Below are 13,706 nucleotides of genomic sequence, written 5' to 3' on the forward strand. Positions count from 1 at the left end.
GAGCTCTACTCTCTACTCTACTCTGACTGGAGCTCTACTCTCTACTCTACTCTGACTGGAGCTCTACTCTACTCTACTCTGCCTGGAGCTCTACTCTCTACTCTACTCTGCCTGGAGCTCTACTCTACTCTGACTGGAGCTCTACTCTACTCTGTCTGGAGCTCTACTCTTTACTATAGTCTGTCTGGAGATCTACTCTCTCCTCTACTCTGTCTGGAACTCTACTCTTATCTGGAGCTCTGCTCTCTACTCTACTCTGATTGGAGCTCTACTCTACTCTGTCTGGAGCTCTACTCTATTATACTCTGACTGGAGCTCTACTCTCTACTCGACTCTGTCTGGAGCTCTACTCTACTCTACTCTGTCTGGAGCTCTACTCTACTCTGTCTGGAGCTCTACTCTCTACTCTACTCTGACTGGAGCTCTACTCTACTCTGTCTGGAGGTCTACTCTTTACTATAGTCTGTCTGGAGATCTACTCTCTCCTCTACTCTGTCTGGAACTCTACTCTTATCTGGAGCTCTGCTCTCTACTCTACTCTGATTGGAGCTCTACTCTACTCTGTCTGGAGCTCTACTCTATTATACTCTGACTGGAGCTCTACTCTCTACTCGACTCTGTCTGGAGCTCTACTCTACTCTACTCTGTCTGGAGCTCTACTCTACTCTGTCTGGAGCTCTACTCTCTACTCTACTCTGACTGGAGCTCTACTCTGTCTGGAGCTCTACTCTACTCTGTCTGGAGCTCTACTCTACTGTACTCTGACTGGAGCTCTACTCTCCTCTACTCTGTCTGGAGCTCTACTCTACTCTACTCTGCTCTGTCTGGAGCTCTACTCTCTACTCTACTCTGCCTGGAGCTCTACTCTACTCTGACTGGAGCTCTACTCTACTCTGCCTGGAGCTCTACTCTACTCTGCCTGGAGCTCTACTCTACTCTGACTGGAGCTCTACTCTACTCTGTCTGGAGCTCTACTCTTTACTATAGTCTGTCTGGAGATTTACTCTCTCCTCTACTCTGTCTGGAACTCTACTCTTATCTGGAGCTCTGCTCTCTACTCTGATTGGAGCTCTACTCTACTCTGTCTGGAGCTCTACTCTACTCTGTCTGGAGCTCTACTCTACTATACTCTGTCTGGAGCTCTACTCTCTACTCGACTCTGTCTGGAGCTCTACTCTTTACTATAGTATGTATGGAGCTCTACTCTTTACTATAGTATGTCTGGAGCTCTACTCTGTACTCTACTCTGACTGGAGCTCTACTTTACTCTGTCTGGAGCTCTACTCTTTACTATAGTATGTCTGGAGCTCTACTCTTTACTATAGTATGTCTGGAGCTCTACTCTCTCCTCTAATCTGTCTGGAGCTCTACTCTACTCTGTCTGGAGCTCTACTCTACTCTACTCTACTCTGTCTGGAGCTCTACTCTACTCTACTCTGTTTGGAGCTCTACTCTACTCTATTCTGTCTGGAGCTCTACTCTCTACTTTACTCTACTCTGTCTGGAGCTCTACTCTACGCTGACTCGAGCTCTACTCTCTCCTCTACTCAAACAAAAACTTTATCAACTGTATTTTATAAAATAATGTTAGAGCACTAAACATTCATGACATTGAAACTGTAGGACTGTCTAATCTTTCTAGAAATGGTAGCAGCAGCTAGATGTTAATCAAGGTTCGTAATATCCACAATACTGTAATTACTATCCTTATCAGCCTGGTCTCTGAGAAAAACATAGGATATTTTACTAAAACCTGTGCCACTCCATTTAGTATGATATGTTTCTTTACGTTAGGTTACATTACATTAACTACCAGATGTAAGATAATACATGTGCATCTGGGACACTCAAGTATGGTAGTATGGTACGTTTGGTATGGACAGTAGGTTAACAATGTAGCATGTCGTACTAAAGCAGTCGAACATAGCATATCATACTAAAGCAGTCGAACAAAGCATATCAGACTAAAGCAGTCGAACATAGCATATCAGACTAAAGCAGTCGAACATAGCATATCATACTAAAGCAGTCGAACATAGCATATCAGACTAAAGCAGTCGAACATAGCATATCAGACTAAAGCAGTCGAACATAGCATATCAGACTAAAGCAGTCGAACATAGCATATCATACTAAAGCAGTCGAACATAACATATCAGACTAAAGCAGTCGAACAAAGCATATCAGACTAAAGCAGTCGAACATAGCATATCAGACTAAAGCAGTCGAACAAAGCATATCGTACTAAAGCAGTCGAACATAGCATATCAGACTAAAGCAGTCGAACATAGCATATCAGACTAAAGCAGTCGAACATAGCATATCAGACTAAAGCAGTCGAACATAGCATATCGTACTAAATGGGTTCAATTAAGACGTAGGATACTATACGTCCTACAATTCCTTTTAGGTAGGCCAATGTAATGTAATCTAAAGTAAAGTAACATATATTAACTGGAGTGGCACAGATTTGACTAAAAATATAATGGATTTGGCTCTGAGACCAGGTTGCATTTATAGCTTGATAATCCAGATATGACTGGTTCTATGTATCTCGACACTGGTACGGATCTTCCTACACTTATTCTGGAACACAGTCCAACACAGTCCAAACAGTCCACACAGTCCAACACAGTCCAAACACAGTCCAAACACAGTCCAAACAGTCCAAACACAGTCCAAACACAGTCCAACACAGTCCAAACACAGTCCAAACAGTCCAAACACAGTCCCCAACAGGCCCAGCTCCAGTACTCACCTTGCCACATAGCTGAGTATGTGCGCCCGGATCACCATGCCCGCCTGTCTCCGCACCTCTTCCCTCTCCTTCTCCAGCCGGTGTTCCAGCTCTTCCTTCAGGAACACCTGCAGGACATGACACATGGCACGTCCAGTCAGAGAGAGGGATGGAGGTTAGGCCCGCACGGCAGGCCCGCACGGCACGGCCCGCACGGCACGGTCGGGGAGGGCAGAGAGAGGGGGGTGGTGGAGGTTAGTTCCTCTTGATAAGGTCCAAGGTGGGTTGCTGTAGGCCCTGATGTTTGTCACAGAGCAGAGCTATAGCTAGTTACTACTGTTCCTGACACTCTCCCTGACTGCAGAGAGCCCAGCTGAAGACTGCTACTGTGCTGCTGCAGAGAGTCATGGTGTTGTGTTGTTAGTCCCACAGCGAGCGGCCATTCTGTCTATCTGTGTTTCCCTTCTGTTGCTCTCTCTCTCTGGCTGCTACTGAGGTGACCAGGGAGAGAGAGAGAGAGACTAGAAGGGAGGAGAGCCAGAGAAGAGGGGAGGGGAGAGACAGAGGGGAAGGCACTGCTAGGCAGAGAGAGACAGAGGGGAGGGCACTGCTAGGCAGAGAGAGGCAGGGATAGAGACACATAGAGGGGAGGGCACTGCTAGGCAGAGAGAGGCAGGGAGAAGAGGGGAGGGGGAGGGAGAGACACATAGAGGGGAGGGCACTGCTAGGCAGAGAGAGGCAGGGATAGAGACACAGAGGGGAGGGCACTGCTAGGCAGAGAGAGGCAGGGATAGAGACACAGAGGGGAGGGCACTGCTAGGCAGAGAGAGGCAGGGATAGAGACACATAGAGGGGAGGGCACTGCTAGGCAGAGAGAGGCAGGGATAGAGACACATAGAGGGGAGGGCACTGCTAGGCAGAGAGAGGCAGGGATAGAGACACATAGAGGGGAGGGCACTGCTAGGCAGAGAGAGGCAGGGATAGAGACACATAGAGGGGAGGGCACTGCTAGGCAGAGAGAGGCAGGGATAGAGACACAGAGGGGAGGGCACTGCTAGGCAGAGAGAGGCAGGGATAGAGACACATAGAGGGGAGGGCACTGCTAGGCAGAGAGAGACAGAGGGGAGGGCACTGCTAGGCAGAGAGAGACAGAGGGGAGGGCACTGCTAGGCAGAGAGAGGCAGGGAGAGACAGAGGGGAGGGCACTGCTAGGCAGAGAGAGGCAGGGATAGAGACACATAGAGGGGAGGGCACTGCTAGGCAGAGAGAGGCAGGGATAGAGACACAGAGGGGAGGGCACTGCTAGGCAGAGAGAGGCAGGGATAGAGACACATAGAGGGGAGGGCACTGCTAGGCAGAGAGAGGCAGGGATAGAGACACAGAGGGGAGGGCACTGCTAGGCAGAGAGAGGCAGGGATAGAGACACAGAGGGGAGGGCACTGCTAGGCAGAGAGAGGCAGGGATAGAGACACAGAGGGGAGGGGGAGGGAGAGACACAGAGGGGAGGGGGAGGGAGAGACACAGAGGGGAGGGCACTGCTAGGCAGAGAGAGGCAGGGATAGAGACACATAGAGGGGAGGGGGAGGGAGAGACACATAGAGGGGGGGGGAGGGAGAGACACATAGAGGGGAGGGGGAGGGAGAGACACAGAGGGGAGGGCACTGCTAGGCAGAGAGAGGCAGGGATAGAGACACAGAGGGGAGGGCACTGCTAGGCAGAGAGAGGCAGGGATAGAGACACAGAGGGGAGGGGAGGGAGAGACACATAGAGGGGAGGGGGAGGGAGAGACACATAGAGGGGAGGGCACTGCTAGGCAGAGAGAGGCAGGGATAGAGACACATAGAGGGGAGGGCACTGCTAGGCAGAGAGAGGCAGGGATAGAGACACAGAGGGGAGGGGGAGGGAGAGACACATAGAGGGGAGGGCACTGCTAGGCAGAGAGAGGCTGGGATAGAGACACAGAGGGGAGGGCACTGCTAGGCAGAGAGAGGCAGGGAGAAGAGGGGAGGGGGAGGGAGAGACACATAGAGGGGAGGGCACTACTAGGCAGAGAGAGGCAGGGAGAAGAGGGGAGGGGGAGGGAGAGACACATAGAGGGGAGGGCACTGCTAGGCAGAGAGAGGCAGGGATAGAGACACATAGAGGGGAGGGCACTGCTAGGCAGAGAGAGGCAGGGATAGAGACACAGAGGGGAGGTTGTCAGGAAGAGAGACATTATCCTCTGATAGTGTCCCTGTCCCAGCTGGGTTGTCAGACAGAGAGACATTATCCTGTGATAGTGTCCCTGTCCCAGCTGGGTTGTCAGGATGAGAGACATTATCCTGTGATAGTGTCTCTGACCCAGCTGGGTTGTCAGGCAGAGAGACATTATCCTGTGATAGTGTCTCTGACCCAGCTGGGTTGTCAGGCAGAGAGACATTATCATGTGATAGTGTCCCTGACCCAGCTGGGTTGTCAGGAAGATAGACATTATCCTGTGATAGTGTCCCTGACCCAGCTGGGTTGTCAGAAAGAGAGACATTATCCTGTGATAGTGTCCCTGTCCCAGCTGGGTTGTCAGACAGAGAGACACCCCGAAACCCTCCCAGCCCGAGGTCTCTATTCTTCTCCCTTCTCGGTAACCTATCACACTGAAACCCCCCCAGCCCGAGGTCCTTGTTCTTCTCCCTTCTCGGTAACCTATCACCCTGAAACCCCCCCAGCCCGAGATCCTTGTTCTTCTCCCTTCTCGGTAACCTATCACCCTGAAACCCTCCCAGCCCGAGGTCCCTATTCTTCTCCCTTCTCGGTAACCTATCACCCTGAAACCCCCCCAGCCCGAGGTCCTTGTTCTTCTCCCTTCTCGGTAACCTATCACCCTGAAACCCCCCCAGCCTGAGGTCCTTGTTCTTCTCCCTTATTGGTAACCTATCATCCTGAAACCCCCTCAGGCCGAGCCACACACATTACAGGTAGCAGAGTACACTCTGTGATGGTGTGTGTGTGTGTGTGAGACGCGTCGTCAGGGCCAGCGTACCTTAGTCTTCCCCAGCTGCCAGTCTCTCTTGGCAGGGTCGTATGACATCAGCAGCTCTGTACACCTCCCTCTCGGGTCATCTGGCGGAAGGTTGTCTTTCATCATGTACCTGCACAGAGAACGCAGACACAGATCAGGCCAGAGAACAAACACACACACATCCCAGCTAGCATATTTGGTTCCTCGGAAGTTGTGGGAACGTATGTTTTTTGTTTCACATTGGTTGTGGGAATGGAGCCATAAGTTTCCTGACCGGTAAAACTGAAAGTGAAAGGTTGCCTGTTCTGGGAACGTTTATTTATAAGTTGCAGGGAGGTTCTGAGGGGTTCTCCTCTGGTTCCTTGAATGTTTTCCAGGGAGGTTCTGAGGGGTTCTACTCTGGTTCCTTGAATGTTTTCCAGGGAGGTTCTGAGGGGTTCTACTCTGGTTCCTTGAATGTTTTCCAGGGAGGTTCTGAGGGGTTCTACTCTGGTTCCTTGAATGTTTTCCAGGGAGGTTCTGAGGGGTTCTACTCTGGTTCCTTGAATGTTTTCCAGGGAGGTTCTGAGGGGTTCTACTCTGGTTCCTTGAATGTTTTCCAGGGAGGTTCTGAGGGGTTCTCCTCTGGTTCCTTGAATGTTTTCCAGGGAGGTTCTGAGGGGTTCTACTCTGGTTCCTTGAATATTTTCCTGGCAGGTTTTATTAACGCTCTGAGAATGGAAATGACAGGTTACTTATGCGTAGATATTGTAGTCTAGTCATGGTTCATCCTGTGGATTATGGCGCCGGAGGAGGTGGCTGCTGTTTTACGATCCCCTAACCAATTGTGTGTGTTTTTCTGCGTTATTTGTAACTTATTGTACTTAATGGTTCTGCCACTGTGTCTTATGACCGAAAAGAGCTTCTAGATATCAGGACAGCGATTTCACACTTGTACTTTTTCTTTAACAAGTCCGGACGGAAAGGATTTACTTCAGATGCCCGATAAGGAGAAAGAGACGGAGATATCGGGGACGAAGGTCTGGGTGCCCTTGTAAGGATCTGAAACGAGCGGGTAATCTCCCTTTACCATCGGTCCTATTAGCCAACGTACAATCAATGGAAAATAAAATAGACGAACTACGATCGCGTATACACTACCATTCAAAAGTTTGGAGTCACTTAGAAATGTCCTTGTTTTTTAAAGAAAAGCACCTTTTTTGTTCATTAAAATAACATCAAATTGATCCGAAATACAGTTTAGAAATGGTTAATGTTGTACATTACTATTGTAGCTGGAAACGGCAGATTTTTAATGGAATATCTACATAGGCGTACAGAGGCCCATTATCAGCAACCATCACTCCTGTGTTCCAATGGAATATCTACATAGGAGTACAGAGGCCCATTACCAGCAACCATCACTCCTGTGTTCCAATGGAATATCTACATAGGAGTACAGAGACCCATTATCAGCAACCATCACTCCTGTGTTCCAATGGAATATCTACATAGGAGTACAGAGGCCCATTATCAGCAACCATCACTCCTGTGTTCCAATGGAATATCTACATAGACGTACAGAGGCCCATTACCAGCAACCATCACTCCTGTGTTCCAATGGAATATCTACATAGGAGTACAGAGGCCCATTATCAGCCACCATCACTCCTGTGTTCCAATGGAATATCTACATAGGAGTACAGAGGCCCATTATCAGCAACCATCACTCCTGTGTTCCAATGGAATATCTACATAGGAGTACAGAGGCCCATTATCAGCAACCATCACTCCTGTGTTCCAATGGAATATCTACATAGGAGTACAGAGGCCCATTATCAGCAACCATCACTCCTGTGTTCCAATGGAATATCTACATAGACGTACAGAGGCCCATTATCAGCAACCATCACTCCTGTGTTCCAATGGAATATCTACATAGACGTACAGAGGCCCGTTATCAGCAACCATCACTCCTGTGTTCCAATGGAATATCTACATAGGAGTACAGAGGCCCATTATCAGCAACCATCACTCCTGTGTTCCAATGGAATATCTACATAGGAGTACAGAGACCCATTATCAGCAACCATCACTCCTGTGTTCCAATGGAATATCTACATAGGAGTACAGAGGCCCATTATCAGCAACCATCACTCCTGTGTTCCAATGGAATATCTACATAGGAGTACAGAGACCCATTATCAGCAACCATCACTCCTGTGTTCCAATGGAATATCTACATAGGAGTACAGAGGCCCATTATCAGCAACCATCACTCCTGTGTTCCAATGGAATATCTACATAGGAGTACAGAGACCCATTATCAGCAACCATCACTCCTGTGTTCCAATGGAATATCTACATAGGGGTACAGAGGCCCATTAATCAGCAACCATCACTCCTGTGTTCCAATGGAATATCTACATAGGGGTACAGAGGCCCATTACCAGCAACCATCACTCCTGTGTTCCAATGGAATATCTACATAGGAGTACAGAGGCCCATTAATCAGCAACCATCACTCCTGTGTTCCAATGGAATATCTACATAGGAGTACAGAGACCCATTATCAGCAACCATCACTCCTGTGTTCCAATGGAATATCTACATAGGAGTACAGAGGCCCATTAATCAGCAACCATCACTCCTGTGTTCCAATGGAACATCTACATAGGTGTACAGAGGCCCATTAATCAGCAACCATCACTCCTGTGTTCCAATGGCACGTTGTGTTAGCTAATCCAAGTTTAGCATTTTAAAAGGCTCATTCGAAAACCCTTTTGCAATTATTATGTTAGCACAGCTGAAAACTGCTGTTCTGATTAAAGAAGCAATTAAACTGGCCTTCTTTAGACTAGTTGAGTATCTGTATTACTTTAGTAATGTTAACATACTGCTTTACTCATCTCATATGTATATACTGTATACTATTCTACTGTATCTTAGTCTATACATTACTCATCTCATATGTATATACTGTATTCTATTCTACTGTATCTTAGTCTATGCATTACTCATCTCATATGTATATACTGTATTCTATTCTACTGTATTTAGTTAATGCCACGCCGACATGCTCAATCTAATATTTATATATTTCTTAATTCCAGCCTTTACTTTTAGATTTGTGTGTATTGTTGTGAATTGTTAGATATTACTGAACTGTTAAGAGCTAGAAACACAAGCATTTTGCTACACCTGCTAACCATGTGTATGTGACCAATAACATCTGTTAAATATGGACCAATAACATCTGTTAAATATGGACCAATAACATCTGTTAAATATGGACCAATAACATCTGTTCAAGACAAAACTGACTAGCGTACCAATGGAAAATGGATCAGCGATGGCTAGAAGGTCGGTGACGTCGACCGCCGAACAAGGAGAGGGCTTGACTTCGGCGGAAATCGTAACAGCCATACTATTGTGGGGGCGATACATACCATTTAGATATATTTACATACCGAACTCGCTCTAATATTTCAGACATTTTGTTTAGTTTTTGAATTATGTGTGCTTCTACACCTGCATTGCTTTGCTATTTGGGGTTTTAGGCTGGGTTTCTGTACAGCACTTTGAGATATCAGCTGATGTTCGAAGGGCTATATAAATCCATTTGATTTGATGTTATTGTATATTACTGTACTGTTGGAGCTAGAAACATAAGCATTCCACTGCACACGCGATAACATATTCAAATCTGTGGATGCGACCAATAAGAGCTAATAGTTTTACAGTCTATTGATAGTAATACACATGTTATTTTACACCCAGAACACAGTATGGTACAGTGTCAGTGTGTAGGCCCAAGATACTGTAGTGTCAGTGTGTAGGCCCAAGATACTGTAGTGTCAGTGTGTAGGCCCAAGATACTGTAGTGTCAGTGTGTAGGCCCAAGATACTGTAGTGTCAGTGTGTAGGCCCAAGATACTGTAGTGTCAGTGTGTAGGCCCAAGATACTGTAGTGTCAGTGTGTAGGCCCAAGATACCGTATGTTTTCTGTATCTTCTGGTTATTGCTGTCTGTAGGCTGACCTGCTGTAGAAGTCTGTGAAGGTCCTGCGGACAGGGAACCCAGCCCTGCGGATCTTCACGGTCTCCAACATCCCAGAATACCTCAGCTGGTTCAGGACCACTTCTGGGTCAAACATGTTGGCGTTCTGAGAAGTACAAAAACAACAACGACATGTGTCCTGTGATTGGCGACATGGTAGTGATTGGCGACATGGTAGTGATTGGCGACATGGTAGTGATTGGCACTGGGGACTCTGTGAGAACATGTGCCTCTGAAACAGTAACCTTCTGTAACCCAAACCTCTCAGAGGACAATGAGAACAGTGATCATGCCTTGTTAACCATGAACGCCTCGTGCCAGTTCCAGAAGGAAATGAATCTATTGGCAACGCACTTCATCGTGTGTTAAATGTCAATAGGAAAGTTGTTTTGTTTTCCACTGCGGAGACATAGTGGAACCAGTTCTACAGCCCCTCGCTGACCTCTCTTCTCTCCCTCCACAGGAGCAGTCAGCAGGTCAGTAGTGCAACAATGGCCCACACACAACCAACTGCAGCTGTGGCGGGCCAACCCTAACCCCTCACCTCTGACCTGGTCTGGAAGAATGTTCTGGCAGAGGGGCGTTGTTACAGAGGCACAAAGAGAGCCCTCACGGACCCATGGAAGGCCCCGGAACACTCAACACACCCAGAGCCCTCACGGACCCAATCTACACACAATACCCCGTAATGAAAAAGAAAAAACAGGTTTTGAGAAATTTTTGCAAATGTATCAAAAATAAAAAACAGAAATACCGTTTTTACATAAGTATTCAGACCCTTTGCTATGAGACCCAAAATAGAGCTCAGCTGCATCCTGTTTCCATTGATCATCCTTGAGATGTTTCTACAACTTGATTGGAGTCCACCTGTGGTAAATTCAATTGATTGGACATGATTTGGAAAGACATACACCTGTCTTTATAACCTTTTAAGGATGTTGCGAATTTTCGCAGCTTTTTGTTAAAAATCGCGCAACATTTCAGCGCCCTGCTATTCATGCCAGGAATATAGTATATGCATATGATTAGTATGTGTGGATAGAAAACACTCAGACGTTTCCAAAACTGTTTAAATCACGCCTGTGGCATTTACAGAACGGGCGTTTCATCGAAAAGTGCATGAAAATCTGTTCACTGAAAATGGAAAAATATATCCTTCCGCGACTACAGGCAATTGTTCAAAGCGAACCGAATTAAATAGAGCCGAGTTTTCTCGGCTCCAGCTTCCACAAGTTGTCTAGAGTCATGTCATTTGTTTCGCAATTGATTCTTGGTCTAACCCAAACAAGGGAACTCCTTCCCTACTGTCGACGCCCAGATTTTTGGTCGACCATTTCAAGACATCTTTTTCTCCACGGACAAGGTAAACATTTCACATCGCCTCCTGAGGAATTTTATCGCTTATTAACGTGTACTAATACCTAAAGTTGCATTACAAAAGTATTTCGAAGTGTTTTGTGAAAGTTTATCGTCGACTTTTTGAATTTTAAAAAATGACGTTACGTTATGAAATGCTATTTTTTTTCTTTACTCGCACAGTATTCTTAGCTCGATATCTAGGCTATATATGGACCGATTTAATCTAAAAAAGACCCTAAATTATGTTTATGGGACATCTAGGAGTGCCAAGAAAGAAGCTCGTCAAAGGTAATGAATGTTTTATATTTTATTTCAGCGTTTTCGTTTGCGACGGCTAACGCAAAATCTGTAGTTTTAGGTGACGGTGCAGTATTTTGAGGGTGCATGGTATCAGATAATAGCTTCTCATGCTTTCCCCGAAAAGCATTTTACAAATCTGACTTGGTGGATAGATTCACAACGAGTGTAGCTTTAATTCAGTATATTGTATGTCAATTTTAATGAAAGTTTGAGGTTTATCAACCTCTATGGGTGGCGCTCTTGAGCATTTCCGCTGATTGTGGTCCCCACTTCGGTACCACATCCTTAAAAATAGAGCTCAGGTGCATCCTGTTTCCATTGATCATCCTTGAGATGTTTCTACAACTTGATTGGAGTCCACCTGTGGTAAATTCAATTGATTGGACATGATTTGGAAAGACATACACCTGTCTTTATAAGGTCCCACAGTTGACAGTGCATGTCAGAGCAAAAACCAAGTCATGAGGTCAAAAGACCACGTTGTCCGTAGAGCTCAGAGACAGGATTGTGGCGAGACACAGATCTGGGGAAAGTTACCAAAACATTTCTGCAGCATTGAAGGTCCCCAAGAACCCAGTGGCCTCCATCATTCTTAAATGGAAGTAGTTTGGAACCACCAAGATCCTTCCTAGAGCTGGCCGCCCGGCGAAACTGAGCAATCGGGGAGAAGGGCCTTGGTCAGGGAGGTGACCAAGAACCCGATGGTCATTTTGACAGAGTTCCTCTGTGGAGATGGGAGAACCTAGAAGGACAACCATCTCTGCAGCACCCCACCAATCAGGCCTTTATGGTAGAGTGGCCAGATGGAAGCCACTCCTCAGTAAAAGGTACATGACAGCCCGCTTGGAGTTTGCCAAAAGGCACCTACCGATCAAATCAAATCAAATGTATTTATACAGCCCTTCTTACATCAGCCCTAGATCCTCTGGTCTGATGAAACCAAGATTGAACTCTTTGGCCTGAATGCCAAGCGTCACGTCTGGAGGAAACCTGGCATCATCCTTACGGTGAATCATGGTGGTGGCAGCATCATGTTGTGGGGATGTTTGTCAGCAGCAGGGACTGGGAGACTAGTCAGGATCGAGGCAAAGATTAATGGAGCAAAGTACGAAGCGATCCTTGATGAAAACCTTCTCCAGAGTGCTAAGGACCTCAAACTGGGGCGAAGGTTTACCTTCCAACAGGACAACGACCTTGTTCATGTTGGGGTAAAAACTGAATGACCCACCTTGTTCATGTTGGGGTGAGTACTGAATGACCCAGCTTGTTCATGTTGGGGTGAATACTGAATGACCCAGCTTGTTCATGTTGTGGTGAGTACTGAATGACCCACCTTGTTCATGTTGGGGGTGAGTACTGAATGACCCACCTTGTTCACGTTGTGGTGAGTAATGAATGACCCACCTTGTCCATGTTGGGGTGAATACTGAATGACCCACCTTGTTCATGTTGGGTTTGATGCAGCGCACAAAGAAAGGGTTGGAGGCACTCAGAGTGTTCATCAAGGAATGGAGAGAGTCCTGCAGAAACACAACAACACATCTAGATACGGGATCAGAAACACAACAACACATCTAGATATGGGATCAGAAACACAACAACACATCTAGATACGGGATCAGAAACACAACAACCCATCTAGATACGGGATCAGAAACACAACAACACATCTAGATACGGGATCAGAAACACAAGTCAAGACCTATCATATAATAGACTACTCGAGGGGAAGTCAAGGCAAAACCTATCATATAATAGCCAAGAGGATTCCATCAGGCTGAATAGTAAAGGATAAAGGTTAATTTAGCTTGTGGATGACTAGAGGTCATCCCTGAACTGAGAGCTGACGGTGGGTTAGGGTTAGAGGTCAGGGGTCATGAATAGTGGTCCTCACCCTGAACTGGGAGCTGACGGTGGGTTTGGGTTAGAGGTCAGGGGTCATGAATAGTGGTCCTCACCCTGAACTGAGAGCTGACGGTGGGTTTGGGTTAGAGGTCAGGGGTCATGAATAGTGGTCCTCACCCTGAACTGAGAGCTGACGATGGGTTAGGGGTCAGGGGTCATGAACAGTGGTCCTCACCCTGAACTGAGAGCTGACGGTGGGTTAGAGGTCAGGGGTCATGAACAATGGTCCTCACCCTGAACTGAGAGCTGACAGTGGGTTAGAGGTCAGGGGTCATGAACAATGGTCCTCACCCTGAACTGAGAGCTGACGGTGGGTTAGGGGTCAGGGGTCATAAATAGTGGTCCTCACCCAGAACTGAGAGCTGACGGTGG

General features: G+C 46.9%; 1 protein-coding gene across 1 annotated transcript in view; it reads right to left on the reverse strand.

The window, feature by feature from the left end:
* LOC115127140 (unconventional myosin-X-like) overlaps nt 1-13,706 on the reverse strand; it is a 322,940-nt gene that overhangs the window by 131,711 nt on the left and 177,523 nt on the right. The window contains exons 19-22 of the mRNA XM_065016386.1: nt 12,869-12,949; nt 9,752-9,876; nt 5,754-5,862; nt 2,759-2,865 (exon numbers count right to left, since the gene is read on the reverse strand). Coding sequence (XP_064872458.1) covers nt 2,759-2,865; nt 5,754-5,862; nt 9,752-9,876; nt 12,869-12,949 — 422 coding nt within the window. The remainder of the gene's footprint in view (nt 1-2,758; nt 2,866-5,753; nt 5,863-9,751; nt 9,877-12,868; nt 12,950-13,706) is intronic.

The sequence above is a fragment of the Oncorhynchus nerka genome, linkage group LG3 (assembly GCF_034236695.1).
Source record: "Oncorhynchus nerka isolate Pitt River linkage group LG3, Oner_Uvic_2.0, whole genome shotgun sequence".
In the NCBI taxonomy this organism is placed as follows: Eukaryota; Metazoa; Chordata; class Actinopteri; order Salmoniformes; family Salmonidae; genus Oncorhynchus; species Oncorhynchus nerka.